The following is a 14,528-nucleotide window of genomic DNA, read 5'->3' as shown; positions in this document are numbered from 1 at the left end:
AGGCATGCTGACGACCCGTATTGCAGCTGCTGCGGGCCTGGAGTCGTTGGAGTCGACGAGGATGCAGAGCACGTCTTCTTTGTATGCCCCCGCTTCTCGCAAGAACGAACGAGGCTAGGGGAGACGCTTGCAGAAGTGAGTGTGGACACCCTCATCGACCAGATGCTAGCCGATGAGCAATCTTGGAACGCGGTCGCCTACATGGCAGCAAGCGTGATCAAGGATCTGCGCAGGCTGGAGCGAAGCCGGACAAACTAAGCCAGAAAGATGACCCCACAGCCCGCACCTCGAAGTAATGCCTAGCGGCAGTCCCGCGGGAGCGGACCCACCCCCCCCACCTTCCCAGCCATAATTGTTATTTTATAAATATAAATTGTTTTCCCAATAAAAAAAAAAAAAAAACGAGGGGGAACGTTGTGAGTTGCTGCGGAGACCGCAACTCTACGGTTATACCCGATACTAAGTCAGTATGGATCTCCTCCGGCAGACGCCGCTAATATTAAACGACACGACAAAGAGTGCGTGCGAGAGAAACAGAAAGTCAGTCTGAGCGTGACGTCGAGCGCTGCGTAGCCATTGTCTATCTGATCTGATCCAGATTCAGCAATCTGATAGATATGGTCATTATCTATGATTCTGCGTTTTTAGTTTTCTCGAATGTGCAATATTGTGGATGCAACAGATTTTCGTCCCTTTGTGGGGGCGGAAGGGGGTGGGGCGAAATTTTGAGATACACATTTTATAGTAAGATCTAACAGGAGTGCGGATACCAAATTTGGTTACTCTAGCCTTAATAGTCTCTGAGATTTTTGAATATCCCCAGATTTTCGTCCTTTGCGGGGCGGAAGGGGGTGTGGCGAAATTTCGACACGAAACGGTCAAGGTCCGATATCACAGGAGTGTGGATACCAAATTTGGTTTCTCTGGCTCTTATAGGTTCTGAGATCCTTGAACTCATATTTTGCAATTGGCAAAACCGACCATGAAACCTGTGTGTTAGAGAGAGACAGAGCGAGAAAGAATGAAATTGTTTTCTTGATTCTGGCTATAATAATTATACGATCTGGTTGAAATCTTCCATTCTAAAACATATAGTCATTCTCTACGATTCTGCGTTTTTGGTTTTATCGTATCTTTAAAAATGTGGATGCCACAGATTTTCGTCCTTTGTGGGGGCGGAAGTGGGCGGGGCGAAGTTTTGAAATATTTTTGTAGCAGTGACATATCACAGAAGTCTGGATACAAAACATCGTTGCTCTAGCTCTTATAGTCTTTGAGCACTAGGCGCTGAAGGGGACGGACAGACGGACGGACGTACAGACGGACAGACGGACATGGCTCAATCGACTCGGCTATTGATGCTGATCAAGAATATATATACTTTATGGGGTCGGAAACGATTCCTTCTGGACGTTACACACATCCACTTTTACCACAAATCTAATATACCCCAATACTAATTTTGAGTATCGGGTATAAAAAAAAACACCCCACGGTAACTTGTTTCCCAATGCAATGGGAGCCTGGATTCTGAAAATTCAGGAGTGCACTACGACACAGAATGGCTGCAATTGAACTACAACGAAACGAAATTAATACGTAACATCACTAACCATACAGTATATAGATGTGCCAGTTCATACAACGAAAGCGTCACACACTGGCTAGCGCGTTCAGTACCCCAGAGTGACGTCATCATGAGAGAGAGAGCGCAGAGAGAACATCTTTGCATGTGTTAGTACACACGCAATATGTTTCGACAAAAATATGTGATTGTATGCTTTTTCAGATTTTTTGAACTCTCTCAGGTGTGGTTCTGTTTTGCCACCAGCATGTTTTAGTGTATGGGTGCACATGCATTCTCACGTACTTTGCGTGTGTGTGTTTAGTATTGCTGGCCGCTAGAACTGAAATTTGAACTTGGTTCTTGTTTTGGGTCTTTTGATGGACTGACCTACCGCCACAAAATAAATGAAGAATGGGCAGGGGGTGGGGGTATAGTACACTAGGGCGCGGGAAATGAATAAAAGCTGTTATTTGTTTGATTTATACCATTTTTTTTTTTTATTTTTGATTTTTATACCCGATACTCAAAATGAGTATTGGGGTATATTAGATTTGTGGTAAAAGTGGATGTGTGTAACGTCCAGAAGGAATCGTTTCCGACCCCATAAAGTATATATATTCTTGACCAGCATCAATAGCCGAGTCGATTGAGCCCTGTCTGTCTGTCCGTCTGTCCGTCCGTCCGTCTGTCCGTCCGTCCGTCTGTCCGTCTGTCCGTCCCCTTCAGCGCCTAGTGCTCAAAGACTATAAGAGCTAGAGCAACGATGTTTTGGATCCAGACTTCTGTGATATGTCACTGCTACAGTAATATTTCAAAACTTTGCCCCGCCCACTTCCGCCCCCACAAAGAACGAAAATCTGTGGCATCCACAATTTTCAAGATATGAGAAAACCAAAAACGTAGAATTGTAGAGAATGACCATATCTTTAAGACTGTGGAATCTGAATTAGATCGTATTTTTATTATAGCCAGCATCAAGAAAACAATTTCGTTTTTTCTCGCCCTGTCTCTCTCTAACAGACACGTAGCATAGGCGGCTTTGCTTAGAGTAAAACATTAGCGCCTAGATCTCAGAGACTACAAAAGCTAGAGCAACCAAATTTGGTATCCATACTCCTAATATATCGGACCGAGACGAGTTTGTTTCAAAATTTCGCCACACCCCCTTCCGCCCCCGCAAAGGACGAAAATCTGGGGATATTCAAAAATCTCAGAGACTATTAATGCTAGAGTAACCAAATTTGGTATCCGCACTCCTGTTAGATCTTACTATAAAACGTGTATCTCAAAATTTCGCCCCACCCCCTTCCGCCTACACAAAGGACGAAAATCTGTTGCATCCACAATATTGCAAATTCGAGAAAACTAAAAACGCAGAATCATAGATAATGACCATATCTTTAAGATTGCTGAATCTGGATCAGATCAGATCATTTTTATAGCTAATAGGAACAAAACAATTTGCACTGGCTACGCAGCGCCCGACGTGACGCTCAGACTGATTTTCTGTCTCTCTCGCACGCACTCTTTGTCGTGTCGTTTAATATTAGCGGCGTCTGCCGGAGGAGAGCCATACTGACTTAGTATCGGGTATAACTGTAGAGTTGCGGTGTCCGAGGCAACTCACAACGTTCCCCCTCGTTTTGACTGTATATACTGTATGGTTAGTGGTAACATGCAATTCTTAATAATTGAAAAGAGTCGTACGAGGAGCAGAGGAACAGAGGAGGAGTGGCAGGGGCACCGGCAGAGCCATAGCCAGAGGCAACCAATGCCAATCCGCACTAAATTACTTTCACAATTGGCCCAAAGATAAACGCCTTGCGGATTGCCAGGAGGTTAAGCCTGGTATTAGGTCTACTTATGCTTGATTATCCTCGTCTAGCACACGATCTCTGGCCAGATCTGTAGTTACTCCAGAACTGCACGCATCCCAGATTCCAGTTGCCAGCCCATGGGGCGTGCCAGGACTCGATCATGGGCAGGGGCAGTGGCAGGGGCAGGGCACCCCCATTATGAAATCTCGTTCAATGGCCCCCCCAACTCGTGACCTTGTTGTGTGTTCCATTGTCTGCTGCTCGAACGGAACCACTCATATTTCTACATATATGCATTCTCCGGCTGAGACTCCCAGTCTGACTTTCGGGTTAAACGGCCGCTTTTGACTGCGTTTACGTCACACGAACAAAGACCACGAATACCCGAAACCGAACCAGCACCGGAATACACCCGTAACAAACATACACATGCATATAAACACATACATGTGGTATTCGAGCATAAACAGCCACAAAAAATGTCTTTCTGTACATGCAATCGCGTCATAGGTTGCAAGTGTTGCTGTCGCTCAAGAAGCCTCGGCTTCTTCTTTTTATACCCGATACTCAAAATGAGTATTGGGGTATATTAGATTTGTGGTAAAAGTGGATGTGTGTAACGTCCAGAAGGAATCGTTTCCGACCCCATAAAGTATATATATTCTTGATCAGCATCAATAGCCGAGTCGATTGAGCCCTGTCTGTCTGTCCGTCCGTCCGTCTGTCCGTCTGTCCGTCCCCTTCAGCGCCTAGTGCTCAAAGACTATAAGAGCTAGAGCAACGATGTTTTGGATCCAGACTTCTGTGATATGTCACTGCTACAAAAATATTTCAAAACTTCGCCCCGCCCACTTCCGCCCCCACAAAGGACGAAAATCTGTGGCATCCACAATTTTAAGGATATAAGAAAACCAAAAACGTAGAGTTGTAGAGAATGACCATATCTTTAAGACTGCGGAATCTGAATTGGATCGTATTATTATTATAGCCAGCATCAAGAAAACAATTTCATTTTTTCTCGCCCTGCCTCTCTCTAACACACACGTAGCATAGGCGGCTTTGCTTAGAGTAAAACATTAGCTCCTAGATCTCAGAGACTACAAAAGCTAGAGCAACCAAATTTGGTATCCACACTCCTAATATATCGGACCGAGACGAGTTTGTTTCAAAATTTCGCCACACCCCCTTCCGCCCCCGCAAAGGACGAAAATCTGGGGATATTCAAAAATCTCAGAGACTATTAAGGCTAGAGTAACCAAATTTGGTATCCGCACTCCTGTTAGATCTTACTATAAAACGTGTATCTCAAAATTTCGCCCCACCCCCTTCCGCCCACACAAAGGGACGAAAATCTGTTGCATCCACAATATGGCACATTCGAGAAAACTAAAAACGCAGAATCATAGATAATGACCATATCTATCAGATTTCTGAATCTGGATCAGATAGCCAATAGGAACAAATCAATTTGCAGTGGCTACGCAGCGCCCGACGTCACGCTCAGACTGATTTTCTGTCTCTCTCGCACGCACTCTTTGTCGTGTCGTTTAATATTAGCGGCGTCTGCCGGAGGAGAGCCATACTGACTTAGTATCGGGTATAACCGTAGAGTTGCGGTGTCCGCAGCAACTCACAACGTTCCCCCTCGTTCTTTATGGGTTTTTGTATGAACATGAACACATTTTTGTGTGCCTGTCTACACGGCTTGGTTGGGATCGTTTCGGCCCAGCTCGGATACGGATTCGAGTTGCAGTTCGGGGTTTGGCTGCTCATTGGGCAGGGAATGAAGGCCGGAGCCAGTTAGGCCCGTTGCACAAGTTCCTCTTCCTCTTTCTCCCTCGTTCTTTCTCTCTAGCCGATATCTCTGGTATCTTGCAGACCCCTCTCCTTCTCTACGAGTGTGCCCGCTGCAACGCCTCTTTAAGTACCGCGTAGTGATTTAGTGAAGCGTTACCGTTAGACCAGGCTGGTGATAAGCTCTATGCAACGTCGTCCTCGGGTCTGCTATGGGTCTGTTCTGCAGATACTTGTACGAGAGCATCAGCATCTCCGCATCGGCCTCAGCATCAGCCTCAGCTTCAACATCAACTAAAATGCATAATTAATCGGCGAGGCCAAAAGCAGAAGCAGCCAGTGCACAGCACACAGCACCCAGCACCCAGCACACAGCACCCAGCACACAGCACCCAGCACACAGCACACAGCACCCAGCCCGCAGCCCACACTGGATGTTGCATGTTGCATGTGGCATGTGAAACCAACTCCACTCAAGTGGCAGTCGTTTGAGTCGAGTGCGCTGTGGTGTGTCTTGAGCTGATTCGCGTTCCATCATTAACAGCTTTTGCTTAATTTTATCCAGACTGCCACTGCCCTGTGCCCCGTGCTCCGTGCACCGTGGTCCATGCTCTGCTGCCCCCTTTTGTCCCGCTGTCAACAGCTTTAGACACGTTTCAGCGATTTTCATGTTGCATGGCCCGTTCTAATTTATGCAAAATGTTGTTCTTCTTCTGTAATTCATTTCGTTTTGTGCTCGTGAATTCTCTTCTCTTTTTTCCCATCCCCCATCCCCCTGCCCACCTACTCCATCACTCTGCCACTTGTTTTTCTTTCTTTCTTTTTTGGGCATTTTCTTGGCTGCTTTTTACCAAACTTAAATGCGCATTTTAGCCAACTCGTTTCGGGCTTCATTAGTCCAAGTTGATGGCCAAGTCTCTTTCTCTCTCTCTGTTTTATTGATTTCTCTGTCGAAGTCAGATGAGGGATAATTGTCCGTTGGATATATTCGATTTTAATTGTTATTAGCAAAATCGTTTTGTTTGCGCATTTCTTTTCGGATGCTGATGCTCCAATAGAACAATTTCCAATTGGCAGTCCCGTCCCTACTTTGTGATGCACTCCGGTTCCCATCTACGATGGGACTTGAACCACTTTGTGAGCTGTGAATTCCAGAGCTTAGCCTCGTCTTCGTAGATCTTTTGATAAAATAGATACTATGCTAGTTCGGAGCGAGCAGGTGATGGAAGATGGCGATGGAAATGGACTCCCACAGTTCTTAGACATAAATTAAATATCTTCTCTAATTTGATGTACTCCACTTAATGATGATGGTGGGGCTGATGATTGAAGCTGATGATAAATGTAATTGCTCTCTCTCTCCCTCCCTCTCTCTCACTCTCGCCATCGCCAGCTCCAGCTCCAGCTCCCCTCCCATCAAATTAAGGCACATCAAAGCAAAGATTATGTTAGGGAATTGAAGATGAAGAATACGTTGAGAGAGACACAGGGACACGGAGAATAAGTTGATTAAATTAAAGTGCGTTACAATCTTTTAAAGTCTGTTTTCGTAGAAACTCGGTGAAATCGGAGAAGAACAAAGCAAAGCAGAGAATCTAGTTTCAGAAAGCAACCCCGAGATGGCCAAAAAGCAATTACCGAAAAATAATGTACAAGTTAAGCACAATCCCTGGGGTATCGGCTCGACAATGTTCTTGCGGTTGCACTCCTCTGCACTCACCTGACCATGACTCCAGTGCAACAAATGGAATATGGAATGGTGGCAGGGGGCTGGCGTTGTGCAACCAACTGTAACGATTTTGGTTTGTGCTTCGGCAAGCAGCAACAGCACAGCCAAGCAAACGAACAGTTTTCACAGCCAAAAAGGATGTTTGGCTTTGTAATTAATGATGGCATATATGCCGCACTCTAAGGAGAGTGGTCGCGGGAGGCTCTCACACAAGCCTCACGCAACTGTAACTGCACTTGTTCAACTTCCACTTCCAATTTTAAATTTTCCATTTCCAATTGGAATTCCATTGGGGCGTAAAAGGATTACCTTTGCATGTGAAAATGGACATGGCGTTTGATCAGCCGCCAAGACTTCCTACATGACTCAAACACACACGCACACACACACAGATACATTCATAGATGCAGATACAGATACACAGATACACAGCCAGACAGACAGGGACGGAGCTAAATGTAACTGTAATGGCTATTGCCATGCCAATGTCAAAATCGTGTAGGTCCCCGCTCAGAACATGACAACTGACAAAAGCAACAAGCATCTGACGGACAGGCAATCTGACGGGGAGGCAAACAAACATCGGAATCAGCAGCAGCAGCAGCAGAGTCTCCATCTGCATCTGCAACAGCAACAGCAGGCAACAACAACATTTCAATTAACAAAAGAGGCAAGAGGGTGCTAGTTAGTGGGGCACAGATGAGCGAAGCGGCTGCTAGCAAAGACTATACAATACCAAGATGTTGCATGAGGAACAAATGCTTTTTCAATTTTCGTTTGACGCTTCATGGTACGGGCGCGCGGGGCTAGTACTTCAATTCTCTTTTACGCTACCTTCGCCTCCGAAATGCTCCTCGGCTTCGTCAATGCCTCGGTCAGCGTCGAGTCGGTGTGAAAGCATGTCAGTGTCTGCGTGCCGAAACCGTAGGGCAGCGTGGTCGCTGATGTCTTTGGCGCGGCACAGTGGGGACTCAGCCGAAATAGTCAAAAAATTGTATGAGTGCTTTAGATAAATTTAATGTACGCATCTAATAGAGAATTTTCCAATCGAATTTTCAAGTTAGTTTTAGTTTAGGAGATATAAGCACTCAAAGTTTAACATTTTTTCAGTGTGCAAATATTTATTGAACTCATATTCACTAACTAATTTAGCACGCTGAGACGGCCAAAGGTCCCACTGTGCCGCTCCAAAGACATCGGCGATCCGCGACCACCGCTTCGACGGTACTGAGGCTCGAGAGTCCAGAATTATTTCGTTGCTGGTGAAGGCATTGCCGAACAGACGAAACCGATGGGCAGCGGGGTCGCGGTAGAGACGAAGTACAGGCGAAAAGGGAATTGAAACCCCGCGCGCTCCCTCGTGCCTTTTGGGTCCTAATGTTAGGACCCGCCATAGAACAGCTTTTTGGTCGCTCATGCAACATCTTGGTATTGTATAGTCTTTGCTGCTAGGAAACGGCAACATCCCCGTCGTCGTCTAATCGCCGCCTGTCAAAATAAAGTTGTGTGTTGCATCACGGGAGAACCTCCTTAGACAACAAGACACAAGGCCACACTGAGCGAAATCAATGATGCACTTGAAACAGAGTTATATAAAGAATCTACCAAAGAATAAGAGCGACCTGCACATGTCAGTAAAAACTCTCAGGCTCCCGTTCTATTCATAAGCACTTGAAACAAATTACACCTTAAGAAAATTAAATGAAGATGCCAATGGAGTACACACTCTAATGATTGAGGCAGTTCCTAACTTGTCCCATTACAAAACTGGAGTGACAGTGACATATAAATGGAACGGGCACTTATTTTCCTGACTTCTCTCAGTGCAGGCTCCGCCTGCGGCTGCCTGCATTCATGTGTATCTGCTAAAATGCGCAATTAAGTCATCAAATGTTTGGCCTGAGTGTCCAAGTGTCTTGACACAGCAGCCGGACGGACCGATAGACAGGCAGACCGACTGACTCTGCGACCAGAGCCAGAGCAGTGCAGCTCGCATTAGACTAATGCATTTGGGTGCAACCAGGAAGCCACTATCCAGTGCCAGTGCCAGTCCCAGTGCCAGTCCCGTTCCCGGTGCTGCTGCTGCTGTTCACCCGAGAGGGAAAATGCTACAGCCGAGCCCCAACCCAACTTTTACTATTTAAGAGTACTGCGGCCAACTGCTAATGAAGCCTGAAAGGAAGACTCGCCAAGACTGCGAACAGGATCTTGTTAGAGCGTCTGCACAGAGCAAAAGAGAACCGTTAGAGGCGGCTGCAAGCGGCAGCCCGGGCTCCAATTTATCAAGTCGAATTGCTAGGGCACAGAACCCAACACCGACCCTAGAAACGCGGCCCAGCGGCGTCTCATTAACGCTTTCGAGTCGCGTAGGCGTCGAGACATATGGGAATGACTCCACTTTAGTTCGGTTCGGCTTGAAGATTGATGTTGACGATTGTGTTTGAATTGACCCCACTCACGTCCTCTCTCCCGGACTATCCGAACTGGGATCTGGGATCTGCGATCTATGAGTGCTGCCGTAGGTGGAGGAGGTCTGCTGTCTACAGCAGGCAACACGTGTTTTCTTAGCTAAATTGCGATCGGGGATTGGGCCATGAATAACCAAATCCAAATGCATTTCGGTCCGGCTTTCTCCGCAGAGTGCAGTGCTGAAGCTGCGACTGGAGCTGGGGACTGCTGGGGTAAATTAATTTGCGGAAATCTCAGCTCGACTCGACTCTTCTCGAGTGGCTAAAATATTACAAGAAAATCACGATTATCAACTTGACAGAGACCTGTGCGGGCGAGCCAGCACTTTCACAAGCATCAAGCTTCCGAGTGACATTTGTGCCAGTTTGCTAAATTTACATTTGATTCTCATTAAGTCCGACGCCCGCCTGATTGATGGCAATTTCTAAATACATTTTTGGGGGTTTTCTGACCAAGCACAAAATGACACATCAAGTGCGGTGTGTGGGCAGAAGCCTAGAGCTCTGCCATTACATATTTTGGTAATCGGAGTTGCCACAATTTGGCAACACTCCGACTAAGTGAGTGGCATGACAGCACACAAAAATGTTTCTCTGTCTGCCTGCCCACCTCTTTTGAATGGACAAAACGATGGCCATTAAATTAATTACATTCGGCTGCTCACTCCTCCATTTTCAATTAAACATAAATTACGAAAATTAAACTGGGCAGAGAGCCAAACTGGTTATCGCCCAATGCCGAATCCTGATCGTGGCTAGAATGCTTAACTTCGCTTTGCAGCCTCAGCGACCTCTGCCACTGCCACTGCCTCCGCCTCCGCCTCTGCTTCTGACTTATGGCCTTTAAATTGCTTCTACGCGCACACTATGTATATGGATGTATGCTGGGATCAAGCCCAGTCCCAAAGCGAAGATAATCATAATCAAGCCGTGAGGGAACTGGCAATATAATAAGCTTCCAAAACAACGCCCTTCAATTTGCCTTCCCCCGCCGTTTGTCCCGCCCCACCCTCTAGCCACCCATAGGCTAACTTTATTTGCGGTTTTCGATTTTATTTTATAAACACATTTTCTCCTCGCTACAATGCCTTTTCTTTCTCTTTCGTCTTTCAGTTTTTTATTGCGTTTTTTTTCGATTATACATAAATTGAATTTCCCCCAAGTTGGGACAAAATCAATCAACTTGTCTGTCTCCTCTTCTCCCCTTCTTCAATCCAATTTACTTGTAAATTTTGTATTCTGTTAATGCGTTTTATGGATTCCCGATTGGGTGTTGAGTTTACGAGTAGTTCTGACTTGCCAGAACCTTTGAGACAAAGGTACAAGTGTCTTCTAGAGTTGGATAGTTATGATGCCTTTTTTCTGGGTTATACAACGCTTGCTGCAAAGATTGTGTCACTTTCTGGCTTCGTGAGAGCAGCTTTTGATTGTTTCATCCGCTGACAGCTAAAGAAATTGCTCATACGCCCCGTGAAAAAATTAATTAGAAAATATTTTAAAGAAGAAAACTTTTAGAGCGGCAGCGAGAGGAGCAGCCGCAAAGGAATATTAAAGGGGCGTTACTTGATATGTCTGCAAATCAGTTAAACTCGGACCCCTTCCTCGTTCAGTTTGTCGGCCTTTTTGCCATTTCAATTAAAATGCCATATATCATGGCGGAAAGAGCTGAGGCCAGGCTGATGCTGGAGCGCTTTCGCTTCATCTGCGACTACAGTGCACATCGAATGCAATTAAAATCAAATGCGTAGCTCATTTTGAAATCAAAGCAAATCGTAAACCGATAAGCCATGGGTGGACCGGAGCCTGAGACCACCCGGGCCTTCTTTTTGCCAACTTCAATAAGCCAGTCTCCACGAGAGGAGGCTAACCCAAAGAGAAGGCCGCCGCCGACGCCGACAGACTCTATTTATTTATTTCATTGTCCAGGCCCCGAAGGGGGACTTGGGGCTGTAGAGCGGATGCCTATGCAAAGTATTCTCGGGGACCATGGCCATGCGCTTAATTACGCTTTAAGTAGCCGCCAGTCAATATTGATTTTGGTTTATTCAAACTGGAAACTTAATAGCCCCAACTGATTGCTGATGGGTCATGTGGATGCAAGGGCAAGGGCCCAACCACACAACCGACAAGAACTGGAGTCGGCTCCGATTACCGAGCCAGTTTCTGGGCAGGAATTTATGCCGCACACTTTCCATCAATATTTTTATGACTCGCAGCCAGAAAGCCAACCACCAAGAAACAAGAAAAAAAAGAAGTGATTAACTTTGGAAATCTAATTAACAGTTTGTGCAGATATATGAACAGAAGTCCTCGCGATGCAAATGAAGATGGAGCAGCATCCAGCGATGTGAGCTAAAAGATACACGAGATCTGCGAGATACCAAAAACCTTATCGATGAAGGGCACTCAGTCATGCGGCAGGAAAAGAACTCAATTTATGGAGACGACACATGGAATTTATGAGAGTGCGGATCGCGGATCCCAGCCTGCGTCTCCTTCCAGGCCAGGAGACAAACACAATGTGACATGGAAGAGAGGGGCGTACTGTAACTGGGGGCTGGCCACGGCCACTGGACCTGAAGTTTTGCCAACTTTGCTTAAGGCCCGAAGGAAAACGGCCAACTGCTGTTGCCACTTAGCTGCATGCAATTCATTTGCCAGTTAACAAAACTTGACAAAGGTGCAACAGGGAGGCGGAGCAGCCAGAAGGAGGTTGGAAGAGCACGTGCTGGCCAGCAACTTGATAAATAACTTTTCGGTGTCAGTTTTGCAAATAGTTGGACATTAATAACACCTTCATAGCGAGTCCAAAGAGTCGCCTCCAGCTGACAGAGCTGAAGAGCCTCTTAAGGGGGATTATATCTCCAAGATCTCCCTGTCGCTGACCTGCACAGTCTTTACTTTCAACACAACTGAAACTGAGATGCCTGGCTATAAAGAGTCTACTGATCTGTTGCGGATTATACCCTGTATGAGTATTTTTAGTGCCCTCAGAAAGGTATACGCGTATAATGCTTACAGGATGTCTCAGATGGAAAAGAGTTTCCCCAACTGCCGAGCACTTGACAATCACTCATTGAGTGAGAAATTTTATGGGCGTTTCCTAGAAACGAATCAGTTTTCAGGGAAACATTCAGCTCTAATTATTGAAAGGCAATCTAGAGTTGCGTAAGAGATTTTAGCCTCCATTACAGAACCTGCAATCTGCAAAGCGAATATCAGCATGTCATTTCCTGCTTCATCTGAACTTTTCTCGTAACTTTTGCCCAAATTATTTGATTGGAAAAGCCATCAAATATGCGTTTGGAGTTATTAGAAACAAAAGCCCTCTACTGTTGCTCAATTCGGACTCAGAACTTGACGCATATAAAGCTATTAAGGAGCCATTAAATCGGGTCATAAAGTGGTTCCCACTCTCCAACTAATCCCCGATTTGATGGCCTCTTAAAACCGAAAAATGTAAAGATAATCAAATAGATTTCAAATTAGTTTTCCCCCCCTCCTATCGCCAAGAGTTATGGCCATTTAGATAGGCCAAAAAGAAACTTACATTTTGGCTGCTGCTGCTGCTCTGACTGTGACTGCGACTGTGGCGGTGGCCGTGGCTGTCGCTGGCGGCTGTGACTGTGGCTGTGGCGGCCTCTTTGAGTTGCCATCAAACCTGGCCAATTGTTCTTCAATATCGCTTAGCTGGATATCGTCGGCATTGGCCTTATTGAAATAACAGAACGTATCCTTCCTGTCCGCTTTGATTAGCTGATCCGTGTCCTTGTTGTTTAGCCAAAGCGCGTTGCGGTTTCGACACAGATTCAGATTGCGCAAATCACTAACCGGCAAAGACATGGCCAAGGATCGGTTGGGCAGACCCTGCTGCATCTTGGACAGCTGCGCGGGACTCAGGCTGCCCGTCAGCATGGCCACCTCCACGTCATCGTCTGTCTCGCCGTTGCAGGAGATTCCCGAGGAGTGGAACTGCTCGTCGCTGCTGGGCAGCTTCTGGCTCTGGCTCGCATGCTTCGAGTGTGATTGCGAGTTCGAGTGGCTCTGGGCCACTGCCATGGCCAGGCTCGGGGCTGGCGACTCATTGGGCAGTTCGAGGGCTATCTGATAAGGGGCTAGTGTGAGCTTTGGCCTCGGTTTGGTCTTTGTCCGCACGGCCGCCTTTACCACGCACTTGGTTACCGGCGAGCAGGGTCCGCGGTTCTTGGAGCTGTTAGACTTGGGCGGCTTCCGGGGTGAGAGCTTGGTGACTGTGCAGAGGCGGGACTGCTGAGTGCTCTTGTGCGGCTGCTGGGCCAATGCGGGCTGAACAGGATCTGGTATCTCTCTGCTGGCGGCCCTCTCCCGGCTGGCCACTCTCTCCCTCTCTGCGGACACACCACGGCGGCGACTCCTTCGAATGCTGGGCATATTTCGCGGGAAGAACTTGCTCGGATCCGCCAGGGAGCTCTTGGACAGGCTGTCGCAGCTCTGGTTGCGGGTGGGGCTGCCGCTGCTGGCCGTGGTGGTGGTGCTGCCACTAGAGATGGTTGTGGCCAGCACCGAGGCGCACTCGCTGATCATGACTATCTCGCGATAGTTCTTGGACTGATCCTGGTGTCCCTGCGGCAGACAGATCTTCCACCAGCGCTTCTTCGACAGCTTAGGTATCATTTCGTAGGAGGGTTTCCGGTGGCTAGAGGCTCTTCCAGTCGAATATCGAATTAGGCACGCGTCAAGCACAAAGCAAATCAATCAATTGACACATTAACAGTACGAGGGAACACCTTAAGCAGAAAGCGCAACTGGTATGCAGCGGACGACAATTACTGTCGCCAGCAATTAACGGGCAATCCGCTTGCTCCAATTACGTGCACTCGCGAATCGGTGAGAATCAATCGACGTGATGTCTGATCCACAGCGATAGATCGCGCTCTCTATATCGTATATCGTATATTGTATATGAAAAATATATCGTAGCACCACTCGAACCGCTCGCTTCGAGGCCGCTCAAACAACTGAAGATCGCCTCGGAGTTGGCCGCACGAGTAGAAAGTTGCTGGCCTGGCCAAAACAGCCGCGAAGAACCGGGCTTGGCGCTGGCTCTGGCTCTGGCCAGGTTGGTGCAGGTCAAACTCACCACGAACCCACCTCAGCTAACTCTCTCTCTCTCT

At 47.0% G+C, this 14,528-nt stretch overlaps 1 protein-coding gene across 1 annotated transcript in view; it reads right to left on the bottom strand.

The window, feature by feature from the left end:
* The window catches only part of LOC108160385 (protein espinas), a 29,546-nt gene extending 15,233 nt beyond the window's left edge, over positions 1 to 14,313 (bottom strand). Inside the window, exon 1 of the mRNA XM_033395879.1 lies at positions 12,926 to 14,313. Coding sequence (XP_033251770.1) covers positions 12,926 to 14,028 — 1,103 coding nt within the window. The 5' untranslated portion in view covers positions 14,029 to 14,313. The remainder of the gene's footprint in view (positions 1 to 12,925) is intronic.
* Between the last annotated feature and the right edge of the window lie 215 nt (positions 14,314 to 14,528).

This window comes from Drosophila miranda (assembly GCF_003369915.1).
Source record: "Drosophila miranda strain MSH22 chromosome Y unlocalized genomic scaffold, D.miranda_PacBio2.1 Contig_Y1_pilon, whole genome shotgun sequence".
In the NCBI taxonomy this organism is placed as follows: domain Eukaryota; kingdom Metazoa; phylum Arthropoda; class Insecta; order Diptera; family Drosophilidae; genus Drosophila; species Drosophila miranda.
This window is presented reverse-complemented; position numbering and strand designations above follow the sequence as displayed.